Here is a 25778-nt window from a genome sequence, read left to right on the forward strand (position 1 = left end):
AGGGATTCATCTTCTTGGTTCTTTCGGTAAAGTCGCGTAGAAGGGAAATAATAAAATAATAAAAATAATAAAACATAATAGAATAAAATTCTCACGACGTTTCGGCCACAACACAAGCAGAGCTGTCATTCCATCAGCTCTGTTAATTCACCTGAGGACGGCTGCTTGTGTTGTGGCCGAAACGTCGTGAGAATTTTTATTTTATTATGTTGTATTTTCATTATTTTATTATTTCCCTTCTACGTGACTTTACCGTGCAAGTGTTAACATTTTTTTGAACACTCAAACATTCTGTGTCCAATTAAGAGGCCATTAACATTGTTGGGTGGGGGAGGGAGGGGGATTATACATTCTTCTTGTTTTGTGTTAATGCGATTGGAATTCATTAAAAAATACAATTCGCTGTGTTCACTTACCATCTCGCTCTGTTCACTTACCGTCTCGCTGTGTTCACTTACCGTCAATTTTTCATTCCCCTCCTCAAATTGGATCGACACTTCAATACGCAACGTGATAATGCCGCGATGCGACTCGCGATTTTGTGTTTTTTTTTTCGACATCTAAATTCTTATTTTGACACGCTCGGTTCGGGTTTGCCATCGCAGCAGCAGCAACAACAACACAAGATGAAGGTTATGCCCCCCCTAAAATTAGGACTCTCTCCCCTGGGCATTGGCTCATGGAGCCACCCAATCCTCGGCCGGGGAGCGAGTTTCACCTTCCTTTTTATTTTACACACGAATCGTCTCGAGAGGCTGATCAGAGCTTGCCGTGCTTCAGTGAGGGGGTGGAAGGGGGGGAGGAGGAGGAGGAGGTGGTGGTGGTTATGACGCATCCTGGATTTTGCCAGCACCATGCACGATTCACGATCCGTCAATTGCAATGTAGAACAGCGGCTGCCGCTTGTTGAATTTAACGAGTTCTGGGCTTGTTAGTATATTTGTTATCATGACAGCCGTCGTGAACAACCGTCTGTCAACAAGCAGGGCAGGGACGATGCTAATGTGCGGGTGGACGTGTTGAACGTGCTGTTCATGCATACTTATCAAGTCGCAGCCCTGCAATTGCCCACTCATTCCCACTGCTGCCGGAGAGAGTATCTCTGCTGAGAGGAGCTGTAGAGAGACCACCCCCCTCCCCCACCCTTTTAGAGGGTATTTTGGTCTACTTTTACACTCCGGTCAGACATTCTAGGGTGTATTCACTTAGCGAATGCTTTAACAAGTGACTTTTACACAGCGAGAGAACCAGATGCACAATTCGAATACAAATAAATGAACTCAATAAATAATATGTCTGTCGATGTCACGTTTCCCTTGATGCCCATGGAGGCATTGCCATCAACCAGGAGTTAGTTAGAGGGTCTACGTGGGGATACAATGCACCGTTGTTGTTGTTATTATTACGAATCCACTGCTAGATGAAGGCATCCCCAAGCCTTTCGGTTACCAACACTTCGCTTCGACCATACTTCACCACTCTGGCCAGTGCTGGTTCGCCGTGCGACGGTGGCCACGGTTCAGGGTACGGCTCGCCAATTTCATTGCTCCATCTCCGCCACGGTCGCGTCCACTCCGTCGTGTTTCTCTCCTTGGCTTTCCACTCCATGGTAAGTCCTCAACCGCCAGCCCACACCATCCCTGCCATCGACATATCCCGCCCAATGCCCACTCATTTGGACGGAGTGAAAAACGACGTCTTTAAACAAACCGGGTTCCCCTCGCTATTAACGCAATTTTTGTTCCTCTCAAGAAACTAGTCCCGCATTCACATTAATGCTCGATAAAATGGGTAAGTGGCCGTTGTCAGCCGGGCAGCTACAGTTTGTAAAATGAAATGAATAAAAATGCTGAAAAGGGGCATTGGTTGAACACGTTTTAAAATCCCGTGATCGTTTAGGAAGACGTTAAAATGGTGCATCGTTTTCCTCCCAAGCCATTTTATTGCAAGATTATAAGATAGCGGTCGATGGTTATGTGCTGGACTGATTGTCGCGTCCGTGCTGCGTCGCCGAGTTGTTCACCACGTTTTGTTTACGCCGATTGCTTGAACGCCGGGCCCAGGAGATTCATTCCCAAGTCGAGTAGTGAATTGCGAACGAGTCTTGTGCAAGTTACCTGCCTGTACTCGGGAGTCAATGCTAACTGTTCAATGGCACACACGATACTACAGAGGCAACGCACGTGAACATCCATCATCAGGGCAGACTTGCACAAACACCCAATTCACATTCTTAGGTTTTTTCGGTAAAGTCACGTAGGTAAAAAAATAAAATTAAAATTAATAAAAGTTAAATAAAAATTAAATAAAAATTACGACGTTTCGGAGGCAACACAAGCTTCCGTCTTCAGGTGGAACCGTCACAGCACGATAGCTGTATCAAGTAATCGCACCTGTATTTGTGTGTGTGTGTGCTGGGTGCATTATCCCCTATTGCGCGGGTCCCCTTTATCAGTGGGCCAGCGACTCGGAGCCTGCGTGACCGCAAACGTTGTCGGCGAATGAAACAATTTGCTGCAAGAATCGAGGACACCAAGCAACAGCTTCTACGTCTTCAACCTCATTCCACTCCCGTGGGCTTCTCGTGATTGCGAACGTCGCTCCAGCCGACATCCGACGTTGATGCGGCGACGATCAACAACAACATCGTCAAAAACCTCGCCGCTACCGCTCCACCAAGATATAAATGAACTCCCCCCCCCACCATGCCGTTGGCTTGAGTCCAGGAAGCCTTTCTCGATACGCGCCTCTACCGCTCTGGCAGCTGAAAATAAAGACACCGGGCCACTAGATGTTCTGAAGGGTGGTGGGACGGCTATGAACGTGGAAAACAAAAAACACAATTGCGGACGCGACCGGGGAAGTGCCGGGATTCTGTCTCTCGCGACGGTCTGTTGAACGTATTTCGCACCACACATGGCCAACAACCGTGGTAATCGGAGGTTTTGTGGTTCATTTGTGGCCAGTACTTTTGTGTGTATAGTGTACTGAGTGTGACCTTGCAATGTGTTTGTTCGGCAACCGGAAGCCGAGCACAGCACGGACACGGTCGCGTCTTGCAGCAACCCGTCACGACACGCGCCAAAGATTCTGTGTACACGCTGCGGTAACGGTGCAGAGCTGAACTCTGACCCCGAAGATCCCTGTTTGTGAAGCGCCGATTTGTGCTTTCCCATTCGGCATGTCCAGTACGTGCGCACATATCAATTTGAGGGTGGAATAAACATCGCATCAATCTAGCAGAGGCCACGTTCTTGTTTATACAGGGGTCTGTTTGTACCCAACATCCCCCCGCCATTTCAGCTTGAGAATTGCAATGAGACGATCATCTTGGCGTGCTCCTTTTAAACAGCTCAAGGGAACCCACGGTAGCCGTTGAAGATGATTGCTGGCAAATGGAATTTGAAAGGGTTAAGGTCACGGTGATCTGCGTGCAACCGGAAAATGTTTGGCTCGTGGAAGGGGCATTGTCCAGAGGAGAGCAACAGTTTCGCGCGCGGGCGGCAAATTTGACCGTGCCAATAAAGTGTTCTGACAAATGAGAATTCCATCGCGTCCAATTTGTACGTGCACAACAGCAGATTGTTACTGGGGCTTCGTGGCGCCACATGCAAGAGAAATGGCAAGTTATCCTGAAGCGTGCGTCTGTAATGCGATCATTGTTTTGATGATAACGGGAGAAATAAAATAGATTAAATGTATTTAAAACTCGAACCTACGCACGTAGCAATTAAACATGCCACGCATTGAAATGTTTGATTCATATTGTATACAGATGTAGAATAAAGCTTTCGTGACTGCAGGAATTACTCTTTGGTTCTTTCAGTAAAGTCACGAAGAAAGACAATAATTTAATTTTAAAGAGCTGTAGAATACTAACCTGTGGAATTTTGGACAGATACTGCAAAATTTTATTGGACAATATTACACACCCAGATTTGAGCATAACTTGGCATCTTGCATGTATATTCTATGAAGGAGGCCCATTGCCCAAATGTCTCCTGTTGCAGGGTTATTTTTATTCCTTTAAGTCAGTGGTGATGAAAAATGTGTTGAGCTTTGCGATTAAAAGGTTTCAGTACTGTACTTACATTATGCTTGTGTTTTTTTTATAAGCGGTGACATTTTCACTTGACCTTTGACCTCTGCCACATGAACTAGCTTCTAAATAAGCTTCTGAATGAGCTAGTCCATGCAGCAGAACCTATGCCTACCACATATCTTCCGCAAACCGCACGACCACGAGTTCAGTACAAAATCTTTCGACTGGGCAGAGGTAGGGTTACCACATGTCCTGGTTTTCCAGGGATCGTCCTCATTATCAGGCACCTTTCTGGGAAATCTGTAATTCACTTCGGGACGTTAAAAGTCCCAGGTTTAGTCCTGGGTATAACAATACACCTAACACAATGCTGAACAAATGTTTTTCCACTTTTCTACTGGTGTAAGATATTCTTCTTCCCAAGAAACGTCCCTATTTTTGTACCTCAAAGGTAGCAACCCTAGGCGCGGGATGCCGAAAAGAAATGAAACAGCAGTTAGCCACCAAAGTAATCACAAACATCAATAAGCCAAGGGAGTCATACCCGTCAACAAACACCTCTAATTCTCAAGACGAGACGGAGAGCACATGTGCATGTCAATAGTTTGCTAAAAAAAACAATCGAGTATAACTAAGCACTAACACCCAAATGTTCTTGTTGCTGCAACTGGCATGATCTCTAAAACCTTGAATCAATAACAAAGCCACAACTGGCAAGAGGGCTTAAATTACAGTTACAGACTGTTCTTCCAAACCTCGCCTCTAAAGTGGCATAGATGTGTCGAGGTGCCAATGCCTTAAACATCGATATGAGTCCAAGCCTTAGCTCTTCCAGTCCAGTGAACTTCAGTGGTTCGAGTGAAATGAGCCTTACAGGCAAACCAAAGAAAATCCTGAGAGCCTGTGGGCCTCAGACACACAGAGTATTTGCCAAACTACACAATTTATCAGCTTTTACAAACTTTTCTGGATGATTACATGAAACGGAAAGCAGTCTAAGTGCACTCAACGTGTGTATTTTAGTCTATTTCACTGCCTCAATTGCTTCGAGCAAAAACGGGGACGGTCTCCCAGGCACAATGAAACCATAATGCTACCTTTGGAATGAAATAAGTAATGGTCTAAGAACAACTTTGTCCAATTACAAGATCACAAAAGGTGCATTAACTAAAAAAAGCATCGAGCTTGCTCACATTTAACCGACATGATTAAGATTTAAAAAAATAGTTTAAATGAATTTTATTATTTACTCATGAGAGCCAACAGATTCAAAAGGGGCCTTACAGTGGTGTATGTATGGTCAACTTCTTTCAGTTTAACACTTTAGCCTTCGCGACCAATATTATTCATAATAAAACATTTTGAGTTAGTTCGCGTTTGTCCCACATGAGTGGGACAAAGGCGTACAAGAAGACGACGTCTTACAATTACAATTACTAAGAGAGGAAATACATACTAATTAAATGATTACTAATCTGTTATATAATTACAATAACCCCCCCCCCTCCCCCACCTCTGATTTCTGCACCTGATGGGTTCAGTGATGACGTCGTCTTTCTCTATTTAAGACCAGAAGCAGGTGGATGGCTTCACTATTCTGGCAAATCGCCCGATGATGCTGGATGTAATTACCAGCGAAACGGCGTACCACTCAATTTGTCAATGTTGTGGATTTACTCTCCAACACACCGGTGGGGCTGAAGCAGTAACTAATTGACGCGTTGTTTACGTGGCAAACCTTACTGGCTGTGTCGGGTGGTGGAGGGGTACGGACACATACTTACACGATCGAACCCAAAAAACCTTCATCAACTTATTTCACGCCGTACGCAGTCAACTGTGCTAATCGGAGGTGCTGGAAATCTTGATAGAGTGAACACCAACGTGATGTGAGACGTTCTGCTTGAATCGTCCTCAAAAGCGTTTGCATATTTTATTTATTTTTAAAGGTCTAAGCAACACAAGCCAATTTTACCACCGTGTAGAAATCTGCAACGCCTGCCACCCCAACTTTGATCGAGGCATGACACATTCTATATCCAGAAAGCTACAGGGCACTGTATCCATTACACATGCCAAAGGCAAAAATACCTCAAATTGCTTTGATAACCAGGCCAGGTAGAAGCTACAATTGCAAAACAACTCATGCGCTTCTGGGGTCAAATGTAGCATGCTAAACCTAACCCGTGCAATAGCCAGTTTGACAAGCTGAACCTCGTCACCTAAAGGCAAAACATAACCCCTTGTGATACCCGATCCCAGCTTGGCAGCAGGGTTGAACAGAATCGCTGCTGCATCTGAAACATTTCTGAAAGCCAACAGATGTCTTGGCCAGCCAAGGTGCTATCAGATTCAGCTTGACCCCATCTCTCGGAACCTTCTGCAAACCCGTGACAATCAGGATAAATGAACGTAGGGATAAACCCAGCAACTGGTTCCACCTCTGTGTGAAGGCGTCTGTATCATCCCCCACCCCACTGCCCCCGACCCTTGAGATGAACCAATCAGCTCAAGGGTCACCAATCTCTAAACAATCCGATTACAGGACATGTTGCTCAATGATTGCTCTCCGAGATCCAGCAGTTCCCCACTGAGCCAGTCCGCCCGCGATGTTCTCCGTCCCTCAAGTGCATCAAGAGACCCTCAAACCGAGACTCCTATCACGAGCAAGGGTCACTGAGGCCTGCAGTCGTGTCGGACGATACATCGAAGAGCGGAGCTTTCGCAGTCATCTCCTGGATCCCCCCCCCAACCCCACCTATCTCCTACACCATTTGTCCTTCCTCTCGCACAGCGAGATCTCCTCCACGAACCGAACGTTTGACAAACGTTCCACGGAGTGAGGCGGTGGCATGGCCCAGCAAGCAAGCAAGCGGCAGCGGCAGCAGCAAGGTCCGCTTGCTTGTTGCAGACGTTTAGCCGTGCGGCCGAGCAGTACCGGATGATCCTCGTAGCAAAAGTAGCTACTGATGCTACGGGGCCCCGCACTTTCAAGGGCTCCGCGCTAAATTATTTCAAGCTATCAATTCCTGTTCAGTGATTCTGCACTTGCTCTATTGCTATAGTACTATACCGCCATTAACTTTTATGAACGACTGGGTGTTTAAGGTTAGCGCTTTGTCGTATTATCTGGCTGTATAACAAATGAAAACATAAAATTACTTTACTATGCAAGTAAAAAAATTGTGTTTGAATAATTGTATTCATTTATTTAGGGCCCATTTATGGCATGCTACGGGCCCGGCACTAGCTTCATCCGGCACTGCGACCTAGCAAGCCTTCCCGGATAACACTTCCCAGCGTCGCGACAATTACGCGCCGCCTGCTTCACGAAGGAACCCCATCGAACGTTGCTTTCGAAGAGCAGGCCACGTGTGCCGGCCTCATTGTCCAAATTTGACAATTACTGGCAAATTGGGCGAGAGAGGGGATAAAAAAAGAATCCACAAAGCAACATCGCCTGTCAAAACCTTAGTGCATTTGTGATAACCTTGCAACGATAACAATGGTGCGAATATCAAATGTACTACAGATATAAGAATTAGATTTGATATGGGATGCCGTGGCTTTTAATATAAAAGTAATTTTCCGTTCCTTTCGGAGAATTTATTGCCCACGATGTCCCTCGCCGAGGTCTGCTGAAAGCCCTTCATTTGTCTCACTTATTCAACCGTTGATTTCCAAATAAAAAGCAATAATATATATTTTTTTAAAGCCACGACTGGCTCCATGGGGTGCCGTACTCAGCCGAATCCCCCTCGAGAAGAATTTCGCGTGAAAGACGCCCGTGCGACGTTGCTTTCCCTGAACCCTGAACCTGCGCCCCCCCCCCCCCCCCGATATGTTGAACCCCACCTCGGTGGCCCCCCTTTGGCCATTGCCCGAGGGAGTCGGTGACCTGGGGGCTCCCGTAGCCGCACATGGCTCTGTAAAGGGGCTGCCCCTCGTGACCGTCGTTTATTCAGGACCGCCACCGCCGTCTCGTATACGCCACATGCATTGGCGGCTCTTGAAATATTGAGGTTGCTTCGTTTTTATAAAACGAATTTGAAGGGGGGGGGGGGATGGCTCTTCTTGTTATTTTTGGTTGCCCTGGACAATGACCCCGAGGCCAGACAGAATGGCTCAGGATCTTGGATCAGATTTAGAGGCCTACTGTTCTGGCTCTGCAGCCCCGGGGTTTCTTGGCCAGTGCGTGTTGCTATAAAGTACGGTCTGTGTGAGTTCAGCTCGTGAGTATCTGCTCTTGTAAATAATAAAGTCGAAAACATGACTTGCAGCGTCGTCATCAAGCGAGGTGCGGTGCTACGCCCTGTCACGAGCCTGTTTTGCTGATCTCGTCCAGTTTAAATCAAAAGACACTTACGGACTTTCCAAAGCACGTGAAACAATTGCAATCTGTCGAAGTCTTTTTGAGGACATCTCACGTTTGAAAAGAGGCACCCCACGTGAATCCGTGATTGAATCGAATCAGGTAAACCACATGGCGGCACTCGTGAGCGTGACGTCACCCGTTTTGAAAAAAAACTGCCGTTCCAAAAATGATCGCCGTACAAGGAGCAAGTTTTAAACGCAATTACATGTTTTATCTGTAGCATTTAAACGGAGGTATTGGTTGCGTTAAAACTCAGTTTAATTTATACCTTGATGAATGCAAGATAAATGGCAGATTTTGATCTGGAAAAAATAGAAAAATTATGACGCGCTTAGATGGCTTTTCGGGCAAAAATATCGGAATTGCTGGCAGATTTTCTCAAATAAACGTTCAAATAAATGCATACTGAATACAATAAAGCTTACATTTTTATTTAAATATGTACCATTCCTGACAAAAAAAAATTGAATGTGAAAATATAACTTGTTTTGCATTTATTGTTGCTGACATAAGCCTAAATATGCATAAGGTTCATACCATGATCAGTAATCATTTGGAATCACTGGCAATAATTTTTTGGTCTTTTGCTACACGTTGAACTCGTTCTACAGGTATGCTCTTTCATAAGCTTTAAAATCTAAGGCACTTATTTTCCAACTATAAAACTCATTGTGCGATGTTGTGGAGAAACATGGGCTATAGATATAAAATGAAGACAGAAATAATTTAGTTAAATAAATATAAAACAAATGTGTGGGAAAATCGACTTAGTGTTGTATAGCTTTACAGGGGGGTCCCATGACAATCCAGCAGTATTTGTTTGCGAGGTCGAACTCTCCCCATGGCACCCAGAAGGTCGAGATGAGATGAGTTTGTCTGCTAAAACCAATGCTGCAGGAAAGGATCGTTCCGAGAAAGTCCCTAAGCCAATGGACAAAACTTATTTTACATAGAGAAAGAAGACCTCATGGGTTTTCATTATATTACACTTCCTTCGATTGGCTTTGTATTCTACTTTTGATTTAAAGCTTTCGTGACTGCAGGGATCCATATTCTTGGTTCTTTCGGTAAAGTTACGTAGAAGGGAAATAATAAAATAATAATAAAACAATACAATTCTCACGACGTTTCGACTGCAACACAAGCAATGAAATCCACAGCAATAAATTTTGAAAAAAGATTTTTTTCACATTTTCTTGCTGTGGATTTTAAAAAAAGTTGTTGTTTTCAAATTTTCTTGCTGTGGATTTCACACCTGATGATGATTGCTTGTGTTGCAGTCGAAACGTCGTGAGAATTTTACTGTTTTATATTATTATTGCCCTTCTACGTGACTTTACCGAAAGAACCAATAATTTGTATTCTACCTCAAGATATTGAAAGCCACTTGTTGTGATGAGCAATAACGTGTCATTTCCACAGCCCCTCTTAATGATTTTGATTAGATTTTACTGCTCCTCCTCTGTGAATACCACTTATCGGAACTTGCTTGGGCTTCACATGAAATAACACGCAATGTTGATAACTGTTTCACCTTTAGTGCGAGAAGTCACACTCCACAAACCGCCGTACCCGAGAGAGTTGAGAACGGGGTGATGGTGAGGAGTCACACCATTAACTTCTTAAATTAAGTTGCCAGTACATGGTCTATGGATTAGGAGGAATCCAATTTCATATGTACTGCATTATTAAACAATATTCTTGCCATCTCCAAGGGTACCGTGGAAGTGACAGCTTCATGCTTTATTGTAAATAACTGGCTGGAAACCATAAATTGATAGCTTAAACAATACCTATGCGTTTCTTGTTGGCCTTTTCCCTTGATAGTGCCGTGGTTGCGATGTTAATTCCCTCGCCTGGTATGGAGGATGTCGTGGGTTCAGCCCCAACCCTGACGCCTGCATATTTGAAATTTGCATGTTCTCCCTGTGGTCGCGTGGATTTTTCTCCGGGTCCTCCCGTTTTTTCCCTCCACATTTAGAAACGTGCATTTAGAGTATTTGGCTACTATAAATTTCCACGTGATAAGCCACTTCGTTGAACTATCATGTGATAACCAGGTTGACTCTGAAAAGGGCTTTAAAGCTCAGGGGGCCTTACCCACTAAAATAAAAAAAGGTTTTGTTTAAAATGGTTCTCAAAAATATGCTTTTTTTCATCCACATAGTATTAATCGTGTAATGATTCAACTGCACACCACATCTAAATTGTCATCACTCAGGTTTGTGATTCGATTTTTAAAAACCTATTATTTTATTTAGTCTAATATCGTAGTATCTTTGTATCGTATTTTGTGCTGTCCAGATCATACTGTCCCCATTTTGTATTAATTTGTCGCGTCTCGTTTGTTGTGTTGTCCGCATATTTATGGTCCGTTTTGATCATACTATTAATGCAAATAAAGATTAGCATATACTTCGCTTAAGCCGATTCTCACTAATTGATGTATCTTGAGCGAAATAATTTGATGGATAATTACCTCCAGAATAATTAAAGTCAATTATCGTATATAAACTTCAATACTCTGAGTGACAAAAGTACTCTAAAATGTTATCAATATTGGCATCAAGAAGAAAACACACAACTGGACCCACACATTTCCACTAATCAGGTTTTTCAAAATCCATTTCAGGGGTTGTTGTTGTTGCTAATAAGACAAATAGACATTTGTAAAACCTGTCTACTTTTTGTCTCCTCTTAAATTTGCTGTAATTAATGTTATATGAATGCACCATTTGGTGCCGAGGAATTTAGTGGAAAAATATCCAGTTTAGCCATATAGATTGTCGATAGGGCGACACCTGCTGATAAAAAAGCAGAACTCTGCTTCAGTTAATGTCTGACCAAAACCTACCAACGCATACTCTCAAAATGTATATTGGCTATGATTTATAGGAATATAAAAATTGTGGTATGACAGTGTTCAATTTACAGTTCAGACTTTAAAATTTTCTGCCGTGATGCCACACTTGGTGCAGATGCTGCCTAAGATTTTCAAATATTGTGAAAAAATATGGTAGGAGCAAGGGCTGCATTTAGAACAGGGCAGAATCCACCATCTTTAATGAGCAAAACAAGAGGGCGATTCATTTATAGATACTACACTAACATAATAGGGGGGAAATTAACACATTTTAATTCAAAGTCACTATGTATACCACCTGCCAATCGCAATACACGTGTGAAACCTTTCGACACTCTTCTCCATCAGTAAAAGAGCCACCGCGTTCACAACATTTATTCACCTGTTAAAGACCAAAGTCATTAGCAATCAGTGGAGCATCTCTAATTGAATCACCCTGTATTTCTGGACACACTATTGTGCGTTGTAAAAAAATTGTGATGGGAAAAATTGCTCCGTAGTAAAATTACTGCAGACGACGCTAAGACACGTGTGTCAGGGACTCAGGCCTCAGTGTTTACATCACAATACTGGACACGATAGAGTACACTTTAAATGCAACCTCTGCTGCCATCTCTGGTGAGTACTCTGTTTTAACTTGTTTTTTGGACCAAGCTTAAAATATACAGGATATTTGAAATTTTTTGGTACTTATTTCAATATTTTTTCAGAATTTTTTTTTTTACCAACAAAAAAATTTACCCCCTGGAACGTATCCTAAATTTGTATCATTAAGTCAATAGTAAAAATTGGTTTCGTTTTACGTCGTTTCACCTAACGTCACACGTTTTTCAGGAACGCATCTGCAATGTAAACAAAGGACTAAACTGTACACGCGCTAACGCCGCAAATGGCCTCATTAATCAAACCTTAACACGTTTAACAAACCCAACATGACATTAAAAAAATAACGTGTATTATTTCAAAATCTTTTATTATGAACAGAACATGGATTTGTATAAGTGTGTTTTCATACATCGTACATAAGTCATAACACAACAGTTATGCACACAAACCCTGACCTTAATTACCTCAATAGTTAAAATGCATACATTTTTTTGGAATTAACTTTAACTTTAACTATGTAAAATTATTTTGTATCGTAAAGCGTAAAACACCAGCATAACCCCCAACATATTACCAGTGCATCCAAAACATTTGTTTTAATCTCCAACGGGTTTAAACCGCTTGACATGCATACAGGTTAGGCAATTCAATGGTATCCCATCACTAGCCTTTCAAACACTACATATTCTTGGGCAAGGCACCAAAAAAAAACAAACAAGTACATGTACTCTCATCATGCTGATGATCATTGTCGTATAACTCTTTTTTTTTAAACCCTTCTCACCAAAAGCCAACGCAGATGAACTAGCTTATCATTTCAGGCGTAAAACTGGAGTCACTCAAGGTTGGCTAGAACTGCAGTTGTAGAGCAGCAGCAGAGTCCCTCACTGATAAAAGGCTCTTCGATGTTTACATTTTTAATGTTTGCCTTCCAGCTGCGGTGTGGGCAGATGAAGCTGAAGTGGATCTCTTAGACGTTTCAAATCCAGCTCGGCCTAAATAACAACGGGAGAGATGAAACGGACAATCGTCAGAGGTCTTCAAGCGAACATTTAACCACTCTTTCGTACAATCTTCCACAAAATGTATGAAGGATAATTGCTCCTCCGCCAGTGCAGTTTACATTTCCTTAAAAAATAATCGGGTAGCTCGAGTTGGATGACAAGTGTGATTTAATCTGTACAAATAGAACACGTCAAAAAAGATAAGTCAATTGTATAATCCTGTGATAAGTTCACGTGTTCCCATTGTCCTCTTGTACTATTTTCCCAGGGGTCCCTTGCCAACATGATTTCTCGTCTCAATTGAGTTTTAACTAGGTGATAATGATATGACACACTTAAGCGGTTGCGCTTTCGCTAAGTTGTCCTCACCTGAAGAAGGACGCTTGTGTTGGGCCCGAAACGTCGTGATTTAATTTATTTAAAAAAATTACCTACGTGACTTTACCGAAAAAACCAAAGAGTATGGTGATAATGATACGACTGAGGGAAAGCCACGAGAATATGGCAAATGAGCTATCCTGTAGCCAAGTGGAACCGACCAGGCCTGCGACTTCAATTCATATGACCCACGGCCACACGAAGTCTGCCAATTCACAACGAACTGCAAACAATACCCATCCTTCACTACGTCTTGACTGAAATAATCAGGTACTACAAGGCCATATTTTTTACCTGGCAACACTTTCAAATGTTAGTGTACTCTCTCCCTTGAGTCGCTCGCAAAGGCTCCCTTGAAGTGACCGAGGTGCGTTCACGCGTGGCATGCCAAATGCATTTCAAAAAGCACCTTCGGACTGTGTAATGTAAATATTCTCTCCTGCTGAGGACCTACTTGGGCAATGTCATCCTTGAGCTTGTTGTAAGCGGCCAAGTCAAAGCGAGTCTTCTCAGCGTGACGGTGGAAGAAGTGCAGGTACTGACGATCCCTTGCGTCCTGGTAGATGTATTCCTGTAATGCGCAAGTTCACCGTCACTTAAAAGACTTCATATTCTCACTCAACGCTCATTCACGCAACAAAGCGGCACCTTGTGAAGCATTTAATCTCTTTTATTTGTACTCCCGAGGTCAGCAGATGGATTTATTTTGTCACCAACACAGGGTACACGCAGCAGCACTTTCCAACGCGAGCACAGATTGCTAATAAAATATACATAACCACATTTTCGCATTGTAAGGTCTTCTATTTGCAGATCCACTGAAGGTTCATCCTCCCAAGTTTACCCACCTGTCGAGTTAGGATGAAATAGGCGTACATGGCTATGGCGCTGCCATAGGTGACGAAATAAGTGACAGGCTCCATGATGTCCCACGAGTATTCCCACCAGGTGAGGCGTGCCAGGAATCCAAACTGCGTCGCCATGTACGCCAGGCCCCCCCACAACACCAAACGCGTGCGCTTTTCTGCCTTCAGCTTCAGATCTTTCTTCACCTGTGAAAGAAAACGGGGTGGAGAAGTGTTGAGATTAGTGCCTGTGTCGAGATAGGAGGACAAAACGAGGAAGGGGGTGGGGATTTGAAAATTCATATTTCGCAATTATTTTGCGTGGCTTCGGCTAAGGTAATGTTACACGCAGTAGATGATAGACATTGGATGCATCAGAAGATAAAACAACTATTTGGATTAATATAGCATCTACATGTGATTGCCATCCACCACCTTACCGAGTGCAGAAACAAAAACGAGTAATGTTTCTGGTCGAGTATTTTCTCTATGACGCAACTGTTAAAATTAAATTGCAACCACACTGCATCTGCAGTACAAAAAGTAAAACATTGGCATATTAAAATGCCCTCTTTGCCAAAATTATCTCATTGTAATATATTTACCAACCCTCCTCTAACCCGATTAAAAGCAAAAAGAACTCATTAAAGTGTCATAAAAATAACACCGAGCTCACATGGACCATTTAGATCCGTTATAGCAGTGGTCGTGGGGGAGGTGGGAGTAACATTTTCCTTACTTCACTTTCAAATACGTTTGGGCGGGCTATGCTTTAACAGACACCTCGGCGTTATCCAACTCGCTCGTCGTACACTTTATGTCTCACTGTTCGGTGTTCATAAGGTCTGCGCCGCCGTATGTTAAGCGCACAACGCAAATACTCCAACACGTTTGTGCACAAGAACGACAAACCGAACATGCACGTCAACAGAGCATAAAGAGGCACAAGTGACCGAGCGTGCTAAAATTGCAAACAGTGTTGCCAGATCAAAAATATTTCCCCCTAGTACCAGACTGCATGCAAGAAGACCCTTGCAGTGACCGATAGAGTTTTGCAAGCCGTTTCAAAGCAGTGGGCCACGTATGGTAAACAGGCTTTACAAATTGAAACGCGGACCCATATGTGGCCCGAAGGCCCGCACATTTAAGCACCCCTGTACTACAGCATAACAGCTAAGGATTTCATTTATTTTGGAGAATGACATTGGAAGGTACGAAGTGATCGGGGCCGGGGGGGGGGGGGGAAGAAACCTTTTCTAGTGGCTCAATTTGGACCCGGAGGTTGTCCAGCTTGGTGAGCAACTCTCTCTCGCGCTGTAGCTGGTGTTCCTCAATGCGCAGCGTGGTGTACATCTGCTGCACCAACACCTTCACCTCACCGAGGGCGGTCGCATCGTCAGCACTGAGGCTTCCTGGACAGTACCACAAAGCAACAGCAGCAGTAGCAGCACAGCAAAAGGGGGGGAGGGTCGGAAACATTAACTCAAAAAGATATCACGTAAAAAATAAAATATAGTACGTACTCATTGATGCACAGATGCATCGACTGTGCCTGCTATGAGTAACTTTGAAGTTCAAAGGAATCGTTTCAATTACATATTTTGTCCGGGCAGCATTCGTGTTTACAGCCAAAACCAGCACCTTTAAATAATGCACGCGTTAAGTCCAAAATAAGAAGCAACATTTCTTTATGGCTGCCAATATGGTTTTGCAGCAGTGATGTTAAAAGGGCCACTACATTTAGTGTTCAGCGTAAGATGCTTGCAGATGTCCCTTTAACAGTTTTCCCAGCGTTGGCTCCAGTATCAAACAATCATATTTCTCTAACCATTAGGTTGGTTGCTTGCCATCCTTAAAATCCAATTTAAGAGATGTGTGCATTGCAAGGCACTCTAGCTGTGGTCTATGTGCTCTTGCTTCTTTAAATTTATTGGCAGAATAAAACCCATTTGAGATAGATTTGCAGCATATTCGAGCACCATTTACATTTTAGTACAAGCTCATATAGAATTTGATCCAAGATTTTTTTTCTTTCAATTCCATTATTAGTATTTTTTGCAGGTGAGACGAAATCATGAGTGGATGGAAAAAACCGCATGAATTAAAGTACAAAAGGAGAATACTACACATCGATACAGATTGGTCATAAATGTAATGAATGTAAATCTCATTAGGTATTGTCAAACTAAGTCTATAATTATACCATAAGCAAGTATGTACCGAGGACTTTGAGAGAAATCCTACCTTAATCTCAAAGGCATATTTACAGAAGTGTAAAGCTTGTAGTTTCCTCTAACAATTGTTACACCAATTAATTACTAACGTTTATTTTGTGGTGGTGGGGGAGCAATAGTACAGCGGCGAGGGGTTACCACACTGCACTATAATCCTGGCTGTCGGTTAGCTTCCTGACCATGGCTGGCATCAGTTTGCCAAAGGTATCTGAACCGGGCATGGACCAACTCGTTCACAAATCTTCACCGACTAGCGTGAAGTATGGTCAAAACAACCCCCATGATTAACACAGCAGGGGTGGGCCTTCATCTCGCAGTGGAATGACGAAGGGCAGTACATAATTTGAACAGGCTGGCTAGTCTCGTGCTTAAATTGTTGGGTTTTTAGTTGAGTAATATTGACATCAATAAATCTTCAGCAGAAGTTGCAGCTCTGTAATTATCTTAATGGAATCCATTAAATCTGTTGTCTTCAATTAGTTTCCTTCAATTAGTCACACAAGACAAAAATTGGATAGTCCTTTCATTGTTTTGCATTCCATTTGCATTACTTAAACGAGCTTTTTTTACAACGTATTCAAAACATTTCAAAGTCAGTCACAAACTAACGGGCATTAATTAATGTACCTCGTTTAGGAGGCTGAACCAGATACGATTCTTCGTTGATGACAAGTTTAAAATCTTCCAAAAGAAGAATATCAACCCCCGTGCTTGCTGCCACTCTGGTTCCATCTGCACAGGGAAGGAAACCATGCATGGAGGTAATTACACAAACCCACACATTTACAAACTCAAGATATTTTTCATCTTCTTTTATACAGCTACTGCTGCATATAGTGATGAATGTTTTTTTTTTATACTGCCCCATATAAGGTATGTCCTCTTCCACCAACATTTATGAATTGTATACCACGTTACTAATGTACAATTAGTAGGACTCTTCAAAATATATAAAAAATATATTTTAAATATAATTGTGCCATGAGAATTTTTTTTGCAATACCAGGTTAATTAAAAATAACGTTTTTTTTTACATCACTTAACACAGTGCCAGTAAAAATCGTTTCCTCTCACCAACAGTTAAAGATGCCAGTCATTATTTTTAATTAACCCGTTACTGATTACGCAAGGTCACGGAAGCAGAAATGTTACACATTTAATGCAATAATAGCCCACACATTCATCCGTATCACCTGCTGCTGCACTTTTAATAATTGTAATGAATGTGCCAAACAACTCGGCATGCGCCAAACGCAACGATTTCAAAACCACCGATGGCTCCAGCGTCACCTAGTGTGTATATTGCTGCACGGTCGATTCCCCGATCCTCTGCTTGCAGACTCCTCAAGAAGTCTCCGACATTCTCCAGTACAGGCCTCAGTGTGAATTGGCATCGCTCCTTTCGTGAAGGCAGGGTAATGGCCACCACCGGCAGTCCATTGGCATATGACACAGTTACCTCTGCAAAACATGCGAGACAAAAACGCTGATATTAAAACGGTTCATCCCAGAGCAAATGCACGTACATGTACAGACATGTATCGATCAACCGCTGGATGAGGGCCCCAACACACGATGTGGGCTGAAGGGGTTATTTGACCATACTTCACCATTCTAGCTCGCATGGGTTCGTAAAGGTGGGGTGTTAGACACGTGGAACAATTGAAGTGCACTGCAATATGCTGCCCACCACAGTGCCCTACAGCAACTAACATTTGTTATGCATAGAAGTCACCCAATCCAAGCACTATCCAGGCCTAAAAATCCCACTTAGATTCTGAGATCTCATGAAATTGGGCGCATTCTGGGAGATTTGGTAACCCCCGAGCATCCGTAAGGAAATTAATGTTCCGGGCAAGTGTAAAGTGTGCAGTCCCACCAAGGGTGACCCCTATATGCCAGAGCTGCTGATTGATGAATGTTTGTCATGAAACCCCATGAGGGCCATTCACAGTATGCATTTAAAATGTATTTAGTGGTCATCTCATCCCTCCCTTAGGATTGCCAGTCTAATTTGTCAATAACACTCGATTATTCGCTCTAATATCTGATTTTAAAAACACGTGTTTCAGCGAGAGAAAGTGATATCTTAACGTGATAGCAAATGCATGAAATTCACGAAAAAATATTTTTAGCATTTTAAACAAAAAAACCCGGCTTGACAATCATGTAACCTTTTACTTGGAAAGGTCATAGGCATGTCCCTGTCATTCAAATGGTTTAGTCTGGTACGACATTCCTGTGTGATTTAAAAGCCAAAAACACTTGCAAAAGGGTGTGTCCATTTATAAAACTGATGGTTGTCTTGCAGGCAAGGCAGTAATTTACAACCTTGAACCAAATGTAAAAGCTGCACATATCTGTGCATCTGTATATGCTACCTACCCAAAATAATGTGCAGAAACACACCACACTTACTTTCAAAGTCTTTCCCCACCAAGCAAAATCCAACCCGACAGTCCAATTTCAGCATAAATTGCCAGCAAATTGAGGGGACAATGAACACTCGGTAAAGAAAGAGTTGAAACCCACAGGATTGCTGCACTTTTCTCCCTCTCCCTTGGTGCAAAACGTGCTGTTTAGGTGCCCTAACTGTGTCCCTAAAAGGTTACAAAGCGTGCACCACGGCGCTCGATAACATTCAACGCCTTTTGATCATTGATTGTCCTATTTCTTCGTGAGACAAAACCATCTAGTTGCTCGTTACAGTCGTTGAGATTCGTTTAACGGCGTCTGTAATTTAATGGATACAAGCCGTCCTGGGTACAAGGCCCATTTTGACAATTACAAATATGGTTTGAGCTTTAACCGCTGGCTGTAAACACAAGCACGGACGTTTATAGCACAATGTAACACAACTCAAATAATGTTACGCATATGTTAATGTGCCACTTACTGAAAATCAGCTTGGAGCATAAAACACGCTTCAAATGCATTTCACTTCATCTTACGACGTAAGAAATATCAGTCTTTTAACAGCAGTGGTTTGTTAATTTATGCCACAATCACGGTGACATAGTATGAGTAGTATGTTATGTCGAAATTCTTTCGCACCATACGTAGCCAACCGTACTAATCGTAGGTGAGGGGGGGGGGGGGACAACAAACTAAATACAAAAAGCAGGTCAACAAAAATGAGTTTTCAATCCACGTGAAAAAGTGCATAGCTCCAGTGGCTTCCTAATGAGGAGGAGCATTCCAGACGGCCGCAGAAGCGCATCTCATGGACAGCCAAAAGCTGCTGCGAGGATGACCAGAGCTCCCGTGATGGTTTATGCTCCTTGACGAGATCAGCGAGGTATTGTGGTTAATGTTCGGCAACCACTGTGTGAAATGAGTGCGACCGTCCCACGCAGTGTTGCTTACTCACCATCAGAGGGCACCACTGAGCTGCTGCAAGCAACTGGGCAGAACCTCCACAGGGGGAAATGTTTAGCCTGGAAGAGAGAGGGGAAAAAGAGCAATAAACAAAATAATTACGCTCTAAAACTAAACGCTCACGAAACTGCATTACTCCCAAATGCCACAAAAGTTTAATTTGTTCCATTCTTCCAGATTTTCATTAATTTGTTCAGCGATCAAGGTCACAGTTGGCACTCGACTAAATCCCAGTCAAGAGGCTTGGCAGAGTGGACAAAGTGAAATTGACATCACTGATTGGCTAAACCTTGGCCAAAATTGTAAGCACGGTATTCTCGAGGGAAATATTATCACAAATTGCCCCCATCTCCATAATAAACAGTTCACCTAAGCGTAATATACTCTTTAGATACAGTCATATTAAAAATGCCTTACCATCTGTCCAAATGTGCATTTCAAACTATCACTACATCCTATTTTTTACAATGTTGACTGTGGTTTTGAAATGCAAGGTTTTGTTCTATTTTAGTTACGTATGAAAACTCTGGAGCGTATTTCGATTTTTCATAACACTTGAGTAACTTTTGCCAAAACCATTATTATCAAGTCATGCTTGTTTACACCCTTGAGGGAATATAGCGATTAACATTCCAAGCACGGTTTATAAAAAGCATGATTTCTCATTGTAATATAAAAGCTTAATCAGGAATAAGTATGCCTTTACACATACACATTCCTTAAAAACTAAATAGTCAATTCTGTATTGAAAAATAAAATAAAGATCATAACTAATAATGCAACGATTCAATGAACTTCAATTCTATTGGTCACAATAAATGCATGGAGTTGTGCAAGGAAAAATATCTAATCCTCTATTCATGAGAAATGTTATTTGATTCTTACATTGCGAGTAAAAGTTAACCAGGCAGAACAACAATGTAGAGACCGCACAAGACTAAAACACAACTGTCGGATTGATTTGTCATCACGGAGATTAAGGGGTGTAAAATCAGTCTTAATACTATTTTAATTACCATTCCATGCCACATCACAACGTTTCGCATCAATAAACGTAGGGCAGGTTAAAGTTAATTTTAAAACAGGTTACATTATTTTATAGCATGGTGCATTGCTATACATAGTAACAGAGAACTAAGGAATTCATTCCATTAGTTGCTTCCCAGGATAACAAATAACTGGATAGTATTCTTAGGTTTTTTCGGTAAAGTCACGTAGGTAAAAACATTAAAAAGTAAAATATTACTTGATACAGCTGTCGTGGCTGTGATGGTACCAACCTAAAGACGGAAGCTTGTGTTGCCTCCGAAACGTCGTGATTTTTATTTTATTTTATTACAGCTGTCGTGGCTGTGACGGCACCACCTGAAGACGGAAGCTTGTGTTGCCTCCGAAACGTCGTGATTTTTATTTTATTTTACTTTTTAATGTTTTTACCTACGTGACTTTACCGAAAAAAACCTAAGAATATGAATCATTGCAGTCACGAAAGCTTCAAATCTAGAATTAACTGGATAGTCTCATGGTTAATTGACGCTGCATCTGAGCCAAAATGAACAGGTTCAATGGGTTAAATATAAGACTACCCAGTAGCGCTCCAGGGAATAGTTATTTTCAGCCAAGATCTATCCACCGTCAGATGAAGGCCTACCCAAGCCAACGATACCACTGCAGGAATGATATGCGACTTGGCTTCAACGCGCTGGTCAGTGCGGGTTTAAGATACGCAACATGCAATGTTATAACTTAAGATGGTACATTCTAACTATATAATTGTTGCTGGATGCAATTACCAGCGAAACGTCGTACTCAAATTGTAAATGTTGTGGTTTCACGCTTCAACACACCGGTGGGCTAAAGCAGTGAACTATTTGTCTTTTGTCAACGTGACACTTTTTTACTGATTGGCCGTGTCGGGTGGTAGAGGGTTACGACACATTTATAAATAACGCGATCTAAACCCAAAAACGTTGATTATGAATATATAATTGTATAAACGATATGGTATTAAAATAATACCGCATGCAATCAAATCACAACGTATATAATATTGAGGCTGATCTTTGACAGGTAAACAGCCTCATGGAACATCATTACAGCTGTGTGAACGTGTAGGAAATAGTTAGAAATGTGGCATTTGGGAAAGAAGACAACATGGCTTTTTACATAATTCACGAGGTCTTTAATGTTCCTTTTAAATTGTCCGTTGATATAATGGGCCATATCCCAAATTTGAAAAGTGGAAACATTACAAACAATGTATATGAATGGGTTTTTCTGTTATTATTTCCCATGTCCCTCTTACTGAAGCATACTATAATTTATCTGGCAGTTTTTCTGATTGTAAACGGAATAACATATTGCACAATTGCTTTTGGACTTTTTTGGAAACCAATACTTAAGTACTTTTACAATCCACAGGCAAAGCAATTCAATAAAAACAACATTTTGACATTGTAACTATTCACTGTATCCATTCAGATAACAAAATAAGTAAAACATATTTAACTGTGGGTGAACACGTATCGTAGAATTCATCAGCCTGTATCTGTGTTGATCTGCCTGGCAAGAATGATTTGTGTAGTGGTGCTCTGTCTGGTTTCACTCCACACAAAAATGCCCAGAGACTATGGGCAGACATAACTTCTAAATTATTCAGAAGAACAGCTGGTAGTTGATTGCTGCTCAAATAATAAAACCATTTACAAATCTCCCTATGATCATATCTTAAGATGAAAAAGTGTACACCTTATAAAAAGAAAAGGTGAACATTTCATTAAATACATTTATAAATGTGCACCCTTATTTAATAGTTATATTTGGTGTATATGTTACGTGATGGTCGGTAGTATGACAGAAGAAATGAAATACCTCTAACCTCTACCTAATTTCCCGAAGTGGTGACCAAAATAAGGCAATAATCAATTTGATGAAAGGACACACCATGAAATTAAAGGTAATGAATGAATTCAAGTCATTTGCGAATTGTGATAACTGAAACAATACATTCCACAAAATATAACGGAATAAAAAACATTTTAAAACCACTCAAATAACAACAAAAAACGCAATCCACACGAAGACGTTATATATGACATGACAGCTATGAAGCAGTTTGTTTTCTCTTCAAATCAAATTGTATAGCGCTCTGTTAGAGCAAGGTGGTGGTGTATTACACCAATATGGAAGTGATGGATATTACCATGGCAGCAGATGGAGTGTCTAACCCTTTACCCCTTTCCAACTGATTGCTGTTTTTATTGTTACCATTTATCAGCTGGCTGGGCTAGATTCAGTCCACATGAAGGGCTCATGTTTAATTAAAAGCCTTTAACTTCGTTAATGCCTCCGAAAGAATGCTGACCAATCTTTCAGTAAACTCATAACAAGAACACAAAATGGCCCATAATACATGGAGCTGATATAAGCACCCCTTACAGTTTACTCAATATCATTATTTTGTGCTCAATGTGTTAGAGCAAACTCCATTAAAATATTTAATGGAGAATCAAACAGATTTACATTTTTTTAAATAAAAATATAAAAACTGCAATTGCACTTATGTTGGTAAGCTTGTTTGTCCTAACAGGGGTCATAATTATTAACATTAAAGTTAACTTGTTATGGAATAAGGCTATTACAGTGTGTAAATGATAATCTTCCTTACAGATATTCACATTTTATTAATGTGATTTGTCAAGGGAACAAAACAAGTATGGAAACCCATCTCAAAACCATGGAAATGTAATTTCAAATTACCTATGAATTTGGAGATCGTGAGCTCCAACAGAGGAAATGCTAAATATATTGTCATTTACTAATCCAGAGCGTACAAGATATATGCATCGGTTTGTTTTTGTTACATGAGAAGGTCGCTCTTAGACTAAATAAAGCACACAATCTGAACATGTGGGAGTTCAACAAGAGAGTTTGTCAACAAATGGAGCAATGGAGGAGCAATCAAAGCTATCCCCGTTGCAGCAATGGCCAATGACAGAAAAGTGACACCACCATCTGGGAGGACAATCAGGGGTCCATGGCAAGAGAGGATTCAGAAAATGTGCTCTTGTCTTTTTCACTCGATCCTTTGAAAATCTATGGAGCCTTTGGGTTCGAGTTAAATCATTATTATTATTACATGGGTGGCAGCTGGATATAGAAGGGTTTGTGTTGACATAAAAAAATGATTTGGAAATGTTCGCACGTATGCTATAAGGTTATATATTTTTACCATACAATAACCACCATGCTAATCCAACTGCAACGACATTGATATCCCGAGAGGTCGTCCATGTTATGCTTGTATATGACCAGATTGTAACCCCCACACCTGCACTAAGACAGCAGACAGCATGGTTACGAGCTGTGCATGCACGATTTCACGAGAGCATCATCATCTTATAACAATGTAGGATTATGTGTAAGAATACTGGCATTTGCCAATGTAGGATCATATTTGTAAGATGCCAGTATGCTTACACATACGATCCCCCGTTGTTGATAACAGGACATTGTGGCGTGGGGTCAGTGAAAACCACCGAAAATTACACTTGCCAGAGCACAAAGTCTCAATGTTTCACCAACAAATTAATTGTGACACAGGGTGGGTGTTTAACACGGAGGCTGGGTGTGTTAATCTTAAAATGAACATCTTCAATGCCACCTGGTGGATAGTACTCCCATTGGGATTCCATAAACCACCTAAGAAACATGTCAATTCACTAATTGGCAACATACTATCTCACAGCCATTAACTCCTTTCCACAAAATATTATTCAGAAAAAGACATCTCTGAAACCGCTACGAATATCTCGAATCACACATCCAAATTAAGGCAACAAAGAGTGGACTGCAGTGCTTTGTGAGTTTCACTGCATTGACAATAGAGTACAGAGTAAAGAATGAAGTCTGATATATGCAATATAATCCAGAATAAATCCACTTTGGCGGGCAGGGTAGCAGATCGTTACTTTTTTTCCACGTATAAATATTAATACACTCTCACCTAATCATTCATGTTTTGTTGAGTAGCGATATTAAACGTAGATTGTTGTCTTGCACAGATGTACTGTATACGTTGTATTCAATGCTTTCCAGCAACAAGAAGTATAACGAGCAAGTCATTAATACATTTTGCAAATATCTCTATTATTGCTGAACACGCAAAAGAGTAATGCAAAATAATATATTTGATGGCTTATCATTTTGGAATAGTTTACATCAACAACCACGTGAAGAAAGTTAAGTGCTGTAAATTCATATTTTTAGTATAGGCTCACAAACTATGATACGGTAAAGTTAATAAATTGACTCTTCTATGAAAAATGCCGATTTCATGTTTCTCACATTTCCAGATTAAAATTCAGATGGGTAAGTCAACAAAAATAATGTATAACACATCGTAAAACATTCAAAATGTGTTCATAATGGGACGGCACAATATGTACACATTTGGTTCAATTATAATTTTAAGTTAACCTTAACATCACCCCACTTTTTTATATTCATTGTAATAAATTACTCCCCTTTAAAAATACATAATCAACCCTCAAACTACATTTATATAGCTATTTGACAAATTCATCATTCACTAATTGGGTTCCAGAGAGGGTCAGACTTTATGATTCCAAACAGCCACATCAGGTCAAATCTTTGACCCTGAGATGAAGAGTTACGCTGTTTAACTCCAAGTGCCTGAAAATGCAAGCATTTCAACGCAAACATATTTTATGGTCATATGTATTATTTCCTTTTCATGCAGACCACCTCCATCAATGTCACCATCGTCTGTGAAAAAACCACTTGGCCTCTAACAAAGATTTTTTAAAGGCAAAAAAACCCAAAAACAGTGTGGCCAAACGATGCTTTAGGGGTAATAAACCTACCTTGTGATTCTGCAACATGGGCCAAAAATGTTTATTTCTGTGAAAACGTTTTCTTCCTTGATCAATAAGTAGGAATTATTGGCTTTATCGGTATTGAGGAAGGCCCGAGGCTCCCAATTGTACAGAGTAATGGCTGGTGATGATCAAGGATTTTCAAGAGACCTATTC

General features: G+C 41.3%; 1 protein-coding gene across 1 annotated transcript in view; it reads right to left on the bottom strand.

Annotated features, from left to right (window-relative positions):
* Nucleotides 1-12234: 12234 nt before the first annotated feature.
* LOC133350555 (calcium uniporter protein, mitochondrial-like) overlaps nt 12235-25778 on the bottom strand; it is a 33629-nt gene continuing 20085 nt past the window's right edge. Inside the window, exons 2-8 of the mRNA XM_061565001.1 lie at nt 19718-19784; nt 17638-17808; nt 16975-17079; nt 15365-15525; nt 14117-14320; nt 13723-13839; nt 12235-12881 (exon numbers count right to left, since the gene is read on the bottom strand). Coding sequence (XP_061420985.1) covers nt 12804-12881; nt 13723-13839; nt 14117-14320; nt 15365-15525; nt 16975-17079; nt 17638-17808; nt 19718-19784 — 903 coding nt within the window. The 3' untranslated portion in view covers nt 12235-12803. The remainder of the gene's footprint in view (nt 12882-13722; nt 13840-14116; nt 14321-15364; nt 15526-16974; nt 17080-17637; nt 17809-19717; nt 19785-25778) is intronic.

This window comes from Lethenteron reissneri, chromosome 34 (genome assembly GCF_015708825.2).
Source record: "Lethenteron reissneri isolate LAM-NWPU_2019-01 chromosome 34, ASM1570882v1, whole genome shotgun sequence".
In the NCBI taxonomy this organism is placed as follows: Eukaryota; Metazoa; Chordata; class Hyperoartia; order Petromyzontiformes; family Petromyzontidae; genus Lethenteron; species Lethenteron reissneri.